General features: G+C 43.6%; 1 protein-coding gene across 2 annotated transcripts in view; it reads right to left on the reverse strand.

Moving 5' to 3' along the window:
• Positions 1 to 5,593: 5,593 nt before the first annotated feature.
• The window catches only part of ATPAF1 (ATP synthase mitochondrial F1 complex assembly factor 1), a 30,834-nt gene continuing 21,294 nt past the window's right edge, over positions 5,594 to 15,133 (reverse strand). For both annotated transcript variants that reach the window (XM_044238166.1, XM_044238165.1), the window contains one exon: positions 5,594 to 6,675. In XM_044238166.1, coding sequence (XP_044094101.1) covers positions 6,481 to 6,675 — 195 coding nt within the window. In that variant the 3' untranslated portion in view covers positions 5,594 to 6,480. The remainder of the gene's footprint in view (positions 6,676 to 15,133) is intronic.

Here is a 15,133-nt window from a genome sequence, read left to right on the forward strand (position 1 = left end):
AAGATTCAAGTCAAGAAGTTTTGGGAACACTGGCCTGCAACCAGCCAGATGAGAAATAGGGATATGTATAGAAGCCTTGAAGTCAAGAGTTCCAGATGGGAAAAGCCATGTTTGACAGCAGATTGTGGGGAGACAGTGGAGGGTGGGAGTCGGGATAAAAGTGAGAAAAGGACAAGGCGGACGGGTCAGAAAGGTGACCTTGGTGAGTGGCAGCAATGTGGGGAGATGACTGCCAGGTGGGCTGTGGCCACTCCCAAAGGACTGCCACCCTAAATCCACTCTGTTACCCTACAAGGTCATCTTAGGCTCAGCTCCAGGCCCCAGTGTGAGGCAGACACTGGTGGGTCTGACTTTGCATAAGCAGGGGCTGGGGTTTTGAGTCAGATAAGGAAAGACAGAAGGTGGTTTAATCTGCTGCAAAGACTTCAAGGCAACTTGAGAGCTGTTGCTATACGTCAGTGGGACAGGCCGTGAGGTAGAAAAGTGAACAGACTTTTCTGAGGGCCTCCAGCTATGGTGGGCAGAACGAAGCCGGCGAGATAAGGAGTGAGGGGTGGCTAGGTCTCAGTGCAGGGCAGGGAAGAACTTGTCATGACTCGGAGCTATCTCAGCAGGACTTAGACCAGCTAGCAGGTGGACAGCTCCTAGGCCCTGGAAGTTTCCAAATAGTTGCCTGGTGGCAAGGGGATATTGTAGAGAGGGCTGCTGTCATGGTGGGAGGTTTAACTAGACCACGGTTTTTCAGTCTTTCTTGGAGAAACTGTTTCTTCAAATGACAGCTTAGGGGAAGCCCAGCAAATAAAATACTGCTTCTCTGGTTGAGTTAGGGGTAATAAGGACCAGGCTTCCGGAAGCCCCATCTCTAAGGAACTGTTGGCATTCCCTAAAGCAGTGTTGCAAACTAGCTCTCTAAGTCTTCTGTACCATTAAGATTTAGTAAGCCAAGATAGGAGCTTGAACATGCTTTAAAATAATTATCTTGCTCCAAAAGTTTGGACATTGTCTCTCAGTTTCTCCTGCTTATATACCCTGAACCTGGTTGCCTTCTCTGATGGCCCCATGGTTTTGTTTTTTTACGTGCAGCCTCCGTAATAAGAGCAAGCAAAATGCCCACTACCTGGGCTGGGGCATAATCACAGTATGTTTTGCTAAGGCTGGATCTCATGGTGTGGGGGATGTTTATGGATGCAGATGGCCTGAGGTGAGTAGTCATCTAAGACAAATTTAATCCACATTCACTGGGTATCTTACCTCTCTGTGTAAGCTTCACACTGGACCCCGGGAAGATAATGTCCAGTAAGATATGATCCCTGTCTCCAAAGTGTCCAATCTATGGGAGCAACAGCCTTGTAAACACCAAGCATGAAATGCTGGGGAGGCACAAGGATGATATGATGTGCTGGGAAGCACGGAGGAGGCACAGAGGGCAGCAGGGAGGAAGGCAGGTGTCAGGCCGGCTCTGGATGCTTCCAGGGAGCTTTGAAAGGCATGTAAGAATTAACCTGAAGAGGGAATGGCATTTGAGGCAGGCAGACACATCCTAAAAGACCAGCACAAAGGTGAGAAGAGCACAGGGTATTTTGGGCACTGTCACTCATCCAGAATGACTGGAGCTAAGGGAGTACGTGGGGGCCCAGCCCGAGAGGGGCCTGGAGAAGCTGACCAGATCTTGAAGTTCCTGTGTCCTGGGAGCTGATGGAAAGGGACTTGGTTCTGAGAGCTCGGGGGAGCCTGGGAAGATTCATAATGGTTTGAACCAATTTTTCTCACAGCTTCCAGCTCCTGAGGTCCACAGAACTCAGAGATGGTCCTGAGCAATTGAGAGATGAGTCAGCTCACTGGATATTACAAATGACACCATTAAGCCTGGAGCATGGACAGTCGCCTTCTATTCCTGGCTTGGCTCCTGATGCAGGCAGTGACCTTTCAGTCATCTCTTCCCTTTTTGTGTACCAAGTCTCTCCTTCAGCAGAACAGGGATAAAAATGCTGCCACCAACCTGCCACATTAGGAGAACTGCCAAGACCAAAGTGCTATGGGCAGCACAAAACAACCCAAAACAAGTTCTCTTTGGTTAGAACACGATGCCTTTGGAAAAAAGGTTTGGAGAAATCAGGAATGTCTAACACATGCATTTTGTTCTTTAGTTGACAGCAGGAAGAACTGGCAAACCTGTGTCTCAGAGCAAGGGCTGATTCAAGAACCCCCATGACTTCTCAGGGCCTGAGCTGGCTGCTGGGGCTAGGCTTAGGGGTAACTACCTACCATCTTCTCTGAGCTGGAAGTAGAGGAGGACAGGGCTGGAGCACAGAGAGCAGCCATGCATCTCACCAACCAGCAGGTTCTACTGATCTCACAGGCTTGTGAGAAGGGCAGATCTAACTCATGCAAAGGGCTTACACAGTGCCTGGCACTTGGTGAGTTTCCGATAATCAGTGCTAGTGATTACTGTTAATGGGTATAGACTACAAGGCCAGCTCTGAACTCACTGGACCTCTTTGCATGGAGCATATAGTCTTTGAAACTTTGATATCATCTACCTGTTACTCTCTTTTAGAACCATAAGCACTTCATGGTGGGTGCTATGGTCCGGGAAGACATGCATCTTCCCACAGTACCCAGTAGCGTTCTTGAGTCCTCTTTGCCCCTCTTCTGAGACAGCACTGGTCCACTGCCTTATACTGTAATTATTCATGTCAGTGGCTTGCGCGTTGAACTGTGAGCTCCTCCGGGAAAGGAAGGAACCTTGAAATCTGAGCCCAGAAATACTCATGCTTAGCCAGGCCCTGCTGCAAAGGCCTCAGTACTTGCCGTTCTTTCTACCTGGCACTTTTCCTCAACTCACGTAGCAGCTCTCACCTCTGCAGACACCACTCTCCTAACCACTAAGTTATTGCTTCCACTCCACATTCTAGCACACTATTTTTGTTATTTTCCTAGCACTGCCAGTATTTGAAATAATCTTATTGGTTTATTCATTTGTCTTCTCCACAAGGGATACAAGTTCCGTGAAAATAGGGGCCTTATTTGTCCTATTTGTTGCTGCAGCCACCGGTTTCCTATAACCATGCTTGGCATAGAATAGGTGCTCAATAAATATTAATAACTGCTGAATCAATGCTAAATCAAATGGCTGGGGGTGGGCATTTATACCTCTTCTCTGAGACCGAATAAGAGATCAGCACTGTGGAGACTGCAAAAAAACCCAGAACACGTAGTTCCTGCTTCCAAACTGTTTGAGGAAAGAAGCAGCAGCATAAACATCCTGAGAACGGGACAAGGCAAACTATGGCCAAGTGCCAGACCTGAGGCCCGAGGGAAGAGAGACACAGGCAGTGGCCGAAACAGACCTGGAGAGCAGGGATCATCTTCTCCATCTCCCCGTGTCAGCACCTAACTCAGCGGCTGGAGCAAGTGCTATGTGAGGGACTGGTGAACTGCCTTGAGCCCACAGCCTGCCAAGGTCATGCCAGGGAATTGGTGAGATACACAGACTGTATAAGCTAGCATCTTGGCTTGCAAACATTACTACTTAGTAAGTTCCAATCTACGCGTCTTGAGGGATTCTCTTAAATTCAGAGTATTTAAATATAGGTACATATACATATACATAACAAGATAATGTTTTGGCTAAAATCCATGTCATTTATTTAGTCAACAAACAACTGAGTATCTTCTATGTTCCAGGCCATGTCCTTGGCACTGGGAATGGAGATAAACCCTGGCCCTCAAGGAGCTCACAGTCTAGTGGGGAAAAAGATACATACATACATACTTATACTGGAAAGTATGCAAAGGGAGAACACTATGGGGGGCAAGAGCAAAGGAACCAATCGTAAGTCTAATGTCCATAGGAAAGAAAGCTCTGGCTAATGGGAGATTTTTCGTGACGAACAGACAAGGCAATGGTTCTCAACCTGTGACGGATGAATGACCTACACTTGAATCATCTGGAGCACATATTAAATGCAGATTCCCAGCACCTCTGGCAAAGATTATGATCCAGTAGGTTTAGGGACAGGAGAATATGCATTTTAAAGTGCTCTAGGTAATTCTACTGCAATTAAGTTTGAGAACTTGTGAGATAAGGTTTGCTCTTGACATGGCAATGAAGAATGATCTGCATGTTTGAAATGCTAATTTGTGTTGGTCTTTTTTTTTTTTTTTTTAAAGATTTTATTTATTTATTTATTTGACAGACAGAGATCACAAGTAGGCAGAGAGGCAGGCAGAGAGGAGGAAGCAGGCTCCCCGCAGAGCAGAGAGCCCGATGCGGGGCTCGATCCCAGGACCCTGAGATCATGACCTGAGCCGAAGGCAGCGGCTTAACCCACTGAGCCACCCAGGCGCCCCTGTGTTGGTCTTTAAAGAGAGGAGGGGGATTAGAAAAGAGGAAGGGTGTTTACATTTATTAAGCTCTACCATAGTGTATGTATAAGCCTATTTAATTCTCACAATAATCCTATGAGGTAGATATTATACATTTTATAGACAGAGAAACAGAATCAGAGGGTTTAAGTAATTTGTTCAACAGCATACAGCCAATGAAACCCAACACTGACATCTGAACCCAGATCCATTTAACTCAAGCTTGTCCACTTTCTATATCATGTTACACCTGGGTACAATTTACTGACTGTTAATAATTTTCTTTTGTTCTTTGTCAGACTGTACCACGTAAATATAAAGAAGAGCCAGATAGCATTTTGATCATGTCCAATGTAACTGTCCATGTATATATCCCTTTCTGGCAAGTGGGGATCTAGGGCAAAGCTGGGAGGAATGAGCAGCCAATTCTTATCTCTTTTCCACCTCTGGTGGAGATGTTATAAAATGTACTATGGCCAAGAACTGGGTCTATCTGAAGGGAAAGGCAAACATAACCGGATACCAACAAAGGCAACTCCACCCAATCTCAAAGATCAAAACATCCAGACTCAAGTTTCTCAAAAAAGGAACTGTCAGAACTAGAGGCAGGTCCAGAATTTGCATTAGGAACAGTTCAGCCTTTAGATAGAGGCAGGCAGAATTTGCATTAGGAACAGTTCAGCCTTTAGAGAAACTGTGAAAGGGTAGCAGCAATTCCAGGTTAAACAAACAATATCTCTTTCTATGCAGACTCAGAAGTATGACAAAATAAACACAGCTCAGAAAATAATGCAAAGTCCAAGCCCATCTAAAGAGCTTGGGGACAGGTCCAACCTATAAGCAAACTTCTGTAATAAAGAAAATACACAAACACACAGGCTGCAAGTACTGGTTACCTTCCCACTTACCAATTCAGGGTCACACAAGCAGACCTCAGGCAGGAACAGCCAAGTGGGGCACGCCAGGTCAAGAAAAGGAAACACATAGTAAAGGGGGTTGACAACAATACTGGGGGTCCCTGGGACCTCAGATTCAGAAGGCTGGTGTGTAACCACTGCCCTCTTCTAGCGCTGAGCCTGGAGCCACAGCAGTGACACTACAAACCATATGTGAGTTTCCAGTGCTGGAGAATACCTTTCTTATTTTTCGCAATTCAAGCAACTGCTGAGTTCAAAGATGAGATTTACACTGACACCAAGGATAGCACATAGGTTAGATTTCACTGTTTGGTGTAAAAGGACTGTAAGCCAGACTTTATTTTATTGCTACATTTTCCCCATACCCAATATGGGAACATTTGCTTCCACTTACTTTTTCATATAGTACTGGCATGGCTTAGAGTTGTTTAAAACACATGAAATAAAACACAACATGCAAAGCGGGATGGTTCCTCTCCTTTCAAAAGTGTTGATTTATTTACACTGCGCTGATTCACCCTCTCCAGATACACAGCTTCTAATAGGCAAAGTTAGAGGAGCAGGTGTAACAAACTATGGTTTAGAAATGCGCAGGCACTGTACTTGTGTGTTTCACTATACCTGAAATCTACTGACCTTCCAAACCAGCTCCATGAAAGGCAACTCTGGAGACATCTAGATGAAGTCTGAATCCTGATGGCAATATCTGGTCATTCTAGAGTCTAAACAGGATATTTGGGCTATACCTTTGGCCAGCCAAGGGGCACACAGGAAGAGTATGCAAAGCCCACATCAAATTATAGCAGGTCTTCAAGCTTACTATCCTGCCACAAATTTATAAATATGAAGAACTAATCATTTGGGAGCTATGAGGTCAAAGGGATACACAGCACAATTATACTGTGTAAAGTCACCATCCTGCGGATCCTTAGCTCTCTCTGGTTATGACCTCAAACACTTAAAAAAGGAAGGCTTAAGTATCCTGGGATATAATTATCAGAATGTTTGGGTACATTTATTCCAGAATATCAAGTAATAGGGCTCACCTCCACGATTACTTCTTGCGATACGCATACAAGGCAACCCATCAGAGATTGCTCCTTATAGCTGCTAAGCTCCCAAAAGTTCAAGGGGCCAGGTGGGCTGCAGAAAACTATCAGGGCTAAGCAGATTCTGTAATCCAGCCCTCATAGCTCTAAGTCTTATTCTGGTTCTGGGCACATTTCAGTTCTGCTCCAAGTCCACTCTGCTCCAATTCAGCAATGACAGACATGTACTTGAACTCATTTGGTTTGAAGTTAAAGGTCTCCACTAACCCGTAGGTCTCCTTCCGGTCGGTGGCATAGAAGAGCTGAACTTGGTTGGCAATGCATTGTGCCTCAGCAACATTCTGTAAGGTAAAAAGAACAGTGAGGTCGTTCCCTACAAAGGGCCATAAACTTCTGTGTCTGAGTCCTGTGGCAAGTAGAGGGCCTTACCTCAGAGTCACTGTTTCCAGAAAGCTTCTCTGACTCCCTGACATCCAAGTCTTGGTAAGGTGCCCCTTGTCTATGCACCCAATTACCCCACGTTAACCTCAACCATATGTATCATACGATACTGTATCTGTCCTTTTCTCTTTCGCTTTTTTGTCCATCTTTCCTAGTATGAATCCCTCAAAGTATATGCTTGCTTTCCATCCCTGCACATGGTCATAGTTAGTTAATGTTTGCTGAATACACTAACTCACACGTCTGAAATTTCCCTCTTCATTCAGTTCCTTAAAAACTGTTGTGTATTTTCGTGGGGGAGGACAGGGAAGAGCAATAGTTACTTAGCTTCAGAACCAGTTTATGAGTCAGTACCAAGTTGTTAACTAACCAGGCAAACTCCTGAGTAAAGCCTGTACCTGATACCGCCTCAGCTGGAAAACTAGTGCCAAAGCCAGCTGTGCATTTCTACAATTTGTCCACAAATTCTGACACTTCTCTTTGAGGGAGCCTAGTTTCCCTTTCCTTGAGTGTAGGCTGTACTTACTGTCTTCCTTCTTCCAAATGGTGGGAGAATGACTTCTGCTACTAAGTCACAGAAGACACTGTAGCTTGTGTTTTGCCACCTCTCTTGAATTACTTGCTCTGGGGAAAGTCAGCTACCAAAATCATGAGGATACTCAAGCAGCCCTGCGAAGAAGCCGACGTGACAAGGAAATGAGACTTCTTGTCAACAGCCTCGTGAGTGGGCTTGGAAGTGGATCCTTGAGCCCAGGCAACCTTCTTCAGAGGATTACGGCCTGAGCCAACATCTTGGCAGCAACTTCATGAGAGACTCCACACCAGAGACACCCATCTCTGCTGCTCCTGAATTCCTGACCCACAGAAACTGGGAGGTAATAAATTTTTTTTTTTAAGCCACTAAGTTGAGCAGTAATCTGTTCTGCAGCTACTTCTTACTACTGTATCAGCAAAGCTCCAGGAAAGAGAAGGGTCTGCCTTCTCTAAAGCTCAGTGGCAGAGAAATGGTGCACTCTGTGTAACAGAGGTGGGGTCTACTCTCAACACCTTACAAAACAATGTCATCAAACTATTATTACTTTTGCTTCCCATACATTTCCCTGGTCCCAGCTGGTCAGAGGCACTTACTCATTATCACTGTGTTTGTATGGCTAAAGCTCAACCCCCCCAAATACTGGAAAATTCCCACTAAAACTAACTATCAAAAGTGTGCTATGTCTAGCTACAGAATGATGAAAATGGATTTATAAATACCAAAGGCTCCTTACCTCCACTCCCTCCCACAGGGCTTTCAGGTCATTTCTTACTGGCAGGGACTAATCTCTGAGACTGGATTTTTAATCAAAAGCCTTTTTCCAAAACGCTGGCTATTTCAAATTAATAGAATTTTAGAACTAGAAGGGGCCTCAGAGATCACCCAGCCTTCATTTAATAGGCCAGGAAACCAAAGGAGAGGTGGTTCAGGGATGGGTCCAAGGTCATACGGCTAGTGAGTGGCAAACTGCATACGGCTAGCAAGTGGCAAACCATGGGACTACTAGACTGGTACTCCCTCTCCTTCATCCTGATCATCCTGATCATGGTGTGGCAAGATAATTAAGACTGATCAAGGCTGGTAACTCCACTTGATCAATTTCACCTTTCCTATACTCAAACATGCCTCAAGAGGAAACCATTTCTTTTTCTTTTTTTTTTTTTTAAAAGACTTTATTTATTTATTTGACAGACAGAGTTCACAAGTAGGCAGAGAGGCAGGCAGAGCAAGAGAGGAGGAAACAGGCTCCCTGCTGAGCAGAAAGCCCGATGTGGGGCTCAATCCCAGGACCCTGGGATCATGACCTGAACCGAAGGCAGAGGCTTTAACCCACTGAGCCACCCAGGCGCCCCAAGAGGAAACCATTTCTAAAGCAAGTGCACTGCTATAGTTGGAGGCAGATACCACTACTTTCTGGGCCCATGAACTGTAGGGGTCCCTACAGTTAAATAACTGATTTAATTTGAGGCTCAGGCCAGTGGAGGTAGGGGTCGTTTCAGCTGTATTCATTCTAGAACAGTGCTGTTCAAACTGCAGAGTTGTAGGGGCTCTGTGGAGGTGTCTCAGGTCCCTTCACCCCTGTTATAGCTGTGTTTTTTTTTTTAATATTATTTATTTATTTATCTGAGATAGAATGAGAGCAATTGAGAAAGAGAGAGAGAGAGACAGACAGACAGACAGACAGCACCAGCAGGGGAGGGGCAGACGGAGAGATATTAGTAGCTACTTCCACTGAGCAGAGCCTGATATAGGGCTTGATCCCAGGACTCTGGGATCATGACCTGAACCAAAGGCAGACACTTAACCTACTGAGCCACCCAGGCGCCCCTGTTTTAGATGTTGTATCAGAGATTTCACATAATAAGATCTTGTTTGGAGGCACTGGTGGCTCAGCTGGTTAAACATCTGACTCTTGATTTTGGCTCAGGTCATGATCTCAGGGTCACAAGATCGAGCCCCACATCAGCAGACTCTTTCCCTCTGCTGAGAGTCTTTCCCTTCCCCGCCTCCTTCTGCTCCACCTCTGCTGCTCTTGTGGTCTTTCTCTCTCTCAAATAAATAAATTCTTAAAAAAATAAGATTTAGGGGGCACCTGGCTCAGTTCTTAAGTGTCTGCCTTTGGCTCAGGTCATTATCCCGGGGTCCTGGGATAGAGCGCCGCCATCGGGCTCCCTGCTCAGAGATGACACCTGGGAAAAAAGATGACACCTGGAGAAGCCTGTTTCTCCCTCCCGCACTCCCCCTGCTTGTGTTCCCTCTCTCACTGTATGTCTCTATCAAATAAATAAATAAAATCTTTTTAAAAAAATAAGATTTTGTTAGGATAAAGGGTTCTGACGACTAGTTTAAAGACCACTAGTATGGTGGGTAAGGAGACGTGTATTTGTCTCTCAAGGGAGGTTATGGAACGCCCCCTCCCCACTGCCTTAGTTCTCAACATGAAGCAGTAGTCTCCTCCCTTTCTATGACCTGAGAAGATAAACATTTAATTCCTATATTGGTCAAAAAGTAGATATACAAAAAAACTTGATTCGTCCCTTTCTTTCAATCTTCAGAGATACCATCACCTTACCAAGTCCTGCCCATTTTATTCCCTAATATATTTTTTTAAAGATTTTATTTATTTATTTGACAGACAGAGAACACAAGTAGGCAGAGAGGCAGGCAGAGAGAGGAGAGGAAGCAGGCTTCCCGCTGAGCAGAGAGCCTGATTCAGGGCTCGATCCCAGGACCCCAGGATCATGACCTGAGCTGAAGGCAGTGGCTTTAACCCACTGAGCCACCCAGGCACCCTCCTAGTATTTCTTTTTTTTTTTTTTTTTTTTTTTTAAAGATTTTATTTACTTATTTGAGAGAGAGAGAGACAGTGAGAGAGAGCATGAGCGAGGAGAAGGTCAGAGAGCGAAGCAGACTCCCCATGGAGCTGGGAGCCCGATGTGGGACTCGATCCCGGGACTCCAGGATCACGCCCTGAGCCGAAGGCAGTCGTCCAACCAACTGAGCCACCCAGGCGTCCCCCCTCCTAGTATTTCTGCGGTCATTCTCTCTCCATCATCTTTACTATTCTACTACAGGTCTTCACTATCTCTTGCTCATACTACTGCAACTGTCTCCTAAATGATCACAATGGCCAGGTTAGAACTAAAAAATATTTAGGAAGCAAATAATTAAGATTAATAGCTTTGAAGTCCTACTCTTTACCAGTCACTCCCTGTTCAAAACCCTTTCATGACACTTTCATGTCCTCAGGATAGAGCCAAACCTCTAAACACAATCCACCACATCTTCTTTTTAATATATTAACGAGAGCAAACTGTTTGTAATACCTCAAGTCATTTTATGTGTCCTAACATGTACTTATGTGATTCCCTCTATCTGGAACATTCCTCTTCCCCTCCCCACTTTCTTTATCTGGTTAGACTCCTGCTCATGTTTGAGATTCAGTCCAGGTGTCATCTCTAGGACTTCTCTTTTTCCTCCTTCTGGGCCAGGGAAGAGCCCCTGCACAAGCATCCTAGCACTCTGTGCATCCTAGCACGGGCCGCATTCCAGTGAAATCATCTATTAACACAGAGGTGGAATCAAATAAGGTTTTCAAATATTCTCCTGAATTTCAGCATTAAAGTTATTAGTGCAGAAGTTACCTCTAGTTTCTGTATATTTCTATTCATTTGCTTTACTGTATTTGCAAGTACTATGCCAAAGTGCAAATTCATGCACGAGTAGCAAAGGATCATATGTTACATTTCTAAGTTTCCCATCTCTGAATTGCATACCCCTACAATAAATTCTAACATGTCTAGTTCTGTACTGCATAAGAAACTCACAGTCAAATTGATTTCTATGAGGCAAATGTACGTTGTTTGATATGTTGCCCAGTATTATAAGGGCAAGAAGCAAATTTTCATGTTGATGAGGCCTGTGCAGTAGTGTAAGACCACCAGAGTAAGGTGATAAAAATGCCATAACAGAAGGGCCTCCTGTCATCTCCAGGGTCCACTTTCATTATGGTTAGATGCTGGGCTTTGCTGAAGAACAGAAACCAAAGCCTCTGTGTCACTCCATCCTTCTTGTGGGAAAATCTTAAACCTTGTCTTTATTGGTAACTATATTCGCTCCAATCTCAATTTGAAACAGCCACACTCAGTCTACTACTATTTCCTAATAAATTAATTATAGGAACTTGAATTCAAGACCCTGAGATCATGACCTTGAAATCAAGAGTCAGACACTTAACCGACTGAGCCACCCAGGCACCCCAGCTATTTCCTATCTTTTAAGCTCACTCCCAACTTCAAAAATCCTTTAACTCCACCAAGACTCACAATTCTTACGGTCTCTAACTTTCTTTATGTTTCACTTTCCTCTTTATTTAGCCTGCATTCCATGGTCAATAATTATCATCATTCTTTTGCATTCACCTTTAACTTTCTGTTCCCTACTTACTTCATTAGACCACTTGGCTGAACCATAACCCCAGGTAAACACAAATCTCAGCCTACGCCTGTACCCACACAGCCATTCTCTCTTCCATTTTTCTAGACCACATGTCGACAATTTCTGTAAAGGGATAGCCAGTTAATATTTTAGGTTCTGCTGGCCCTACAGTCTTTGTTGCAACTACTTAACTCTGGTGTGGACGTAAAGCAACCATAGATAATATGTAAATAATAAGCATAATTGTGTTCCAATAAAACTTTATTTAGAGACACTGAAATTTGAATTTCAAACACTTTTCACAGGCCATGAAATATTATTCTTCTTTAGTTCCGCCCCTCCCCCTCCAACCATTTAAGGATGTAGAACACATTTTTAACTCATGGGCCTTCTAAAAACAGATAATGGATTGGATTTGGCCCACAGGCTGTGGTTTGCTGATTCTGTCCTAGAAAATAATTTCACACTTTCTCTTTCTTTTCCACTCAACACCTATTCTTCCATCTTCACTCTCTGCTGCTAAGTCTTAGTCTTTTCACTAAGCGATCTGGAGAGAACTTCTACAAGATACCACCACCTCTCTCCATTTAACTGTATTTGTGTCCTCTTATTTTGGCTTCTCTCCTATTGTATTTCTGGCAAAGATTAATCACTTAAAAATACTTCGAAAATTCTCTCCTCTTTCTCCTGCATTGTCAGTATTTCCCTCTCTACTGAATCTTTCCATCTGCATACAAATATAATGTTCTTTCTCTCATATTTAAAACAAAACACATTCTTGTTCCCACTTATCCCTCGCCAGCTAGTGCTCCTACTCTCTCCTCTTCACAGAAACATCCTTGGAAGACTTACGTTTACTCTACAATTTTTCTTCCCAACCTCTTTTAAATGTACTCCAATGATGCTTCTGGCCTACCACTCCTCTGAAACTGTTCTTAAAAAGCTCGGTATGACTTCCACATTGTGACATCTAGTCAGTTTTCAGTCTTCATCTCATTGGCCCGACCAGCAAGTGAGACTTGGCCAGTTGAGTCTTCCTAATTCCTTGAAACATTTTATCTTAGCTTTCAGGGCATTTTACCATCTTAGCTTTCCTTCTATCTCACTATTCCTTTTTAATCTTCTTTGCCAATGCTTCCTCATGTCTCCAGACTCAGTTCTTAAGCCTCTTTTCTTTTCATCTTCATTTACTTCCCCAGTGATATCATTTAGTCTCATGGTTTTAAATAACAATCTGTATGCCGACAACTCTCATATTTCTATCTCCAGTCTGGACCTGTCCCCTGACCTCTAGGCTCATATGTCTAAGTACTTTCTACTTGGGCATCTAATAGCTATCTTAGATTTAACATGTCCAAAATTGAGCTCCTGATCTCTCTCCCAAATCTGTTCCTCCTTCATTCTTGTCTACCTCAATCAATGGCAACTCCAGGGGCACCTGGGTGGCTCAGTTGGTTGAGCATCTACCTTTGGCTCAGGTCAGGATCTCTGGGGCCTGAGATCAAGCACCACAATGGGATTCCTGCTCAGCAGGACGGAGTGGGGTCCCTGTTTCTTCATCTGTCTCTACCTTGCTGTGCTCTCTCTCTCTCAAACAAATAAGTAAAATGTTTTTTAAAAAAAATGGCAACTCCATTCTTTTGGATAGGATTTTGTGTGACTTCCACCTGAGTGTGATGAGGGAAAGAAGAGTTCCAATTCTGTCCCAGGCTTGGGGCTTATTGCTATGGTGAAATACTAGCTGAGTGTCATCACTTTTTCCTTCTCTGTAAGTAGCTGGTAAGAGAGAGAGGACAAATAAGTGGGTATTGTACTGAAGAATCTTAGGGAGAAGAGGCACTACAGTGTTCACTATTTTGACATCCTGAACTTAAGTCCTGCCAGATAAATGAGATGGAAGTGAGCAAGGACTAGACAAACCAGTTGTATAGCAGCCATAAAACTACTCCTGGCCCTGGATATACAGAGAAAACAAACACAATGGGCATCACCATCTACGGACATATGGTCAATGCTCTATCCCAGGGAATGGGAAAAGGGGGAAGGGGAATCATTATGTATGCTGAATATAGTACATGTGAAAAGTGTGGAGGAAGAGAAAAGACCGAGAACCATTCCAGACTTTGAACTCATCCTGACACTCAGAAACCATTTGCGTGTCCACAGTCTCTTACTTGAAACCCCTAGGGCCAGATGTGTTTTGGAGTCAGAATTACTGTATTCTAGAAAGGGAAGAGGTGCATTATGTAACGCCCTATGGTCAAACACATTAAAATTTTCTTAGTAAAATGTGTGACTATTCCACACCAAGTGGGATTAATAAGGACTACAAGTGGCCTTCTATCAGTTTAAATGAAGATTTAGCTACCAAGTAAGTTCAACTCAGATAAGGTCTTGTAACCAAATGAATTATGAGAACTTTGTTTTCAGAGCTTTTAGACTTCAAATTATGAGTAAGTGATTGATCAGTGATTGTACTAACTTCAACTTGGAAGAGTTCGTGCAAGACAAAATTATTGTCAGTGTTAAGAAATAAGTACATGTAGAAAACCCAAAAGACTCCACTCCAAAACTGCTAGAACTTGTACAGGAATTCAGTAAAGTGTCAGGATATAAAATCAATGCACAGAAATCAGCTGCATTTCTCTACACCAACAACAAGACAGAAGAAAGAGAAATTAAGGAGTCAATCCCATTACAATTGCACCACAAACCATAAGATACCTAGGAGTAAACCTAACCAAAGAGGCTAAGAATCTATACTCAGAAAACTATAAAGTACTCATGAAAGAAATGGAGGAAGACACAAAGAAATGGAAAAATGTTCCATGCTCCTGGATTGGAAGAATAAATATTGTGAAAATGTCTATGCTACCTAAAGCAATCTACACATTCAATGCAATTCCTATCAAAGTACCATCCATCTTTTTCAAAGAAATGGAACAAATAATCCTAAAATTTATATGGAACCAGAAATATTGAAAAAGAAAGCCAAAGTTGGTGGCATCACAATTCCGGACGTCAAGCTCTATTACAAAGCTGTCATCATCAAGACAGCATGGTATTGGCACAAAAACAGACACGTAGATCAATGGAACAGAATAGAGAGCCCAGAAATAGACCCTCAACTCTATGGTCAACTAATCTTCGACAAAGCAGGAAAGAATGTCCAATGGAAAAAAGACAGCCTATTCAATAAATGGTGTTGGGAAAATTGGGACAGCCACATGCAGAAAAATGAAATTGGACCATTTCCTTACACCACACACGAAAATAGACTCAAAATGGATAAAGGACCTCAATGTGAGAAAGGAATCCATCAAAATCCTTGAGGAGAACACAGGCAGCAACCTCTTCGACCTCAGCCGCAGCAACATCTTCCTAGG

This window comes from Neovison vison, chromosome 2, assembly GCF_020171115.1.
Source record: "Neovison vison isolate M4711 chromosome 2, ASM_NN_V1, whole genome shotgun sequence".
In the NCBI taxonomy this organism is placed as follows: Eukaryota; Metazoa; Chordata; class Mammalia; order Carnivora; family Mustelidae; genus Neogale; species Neogale vison.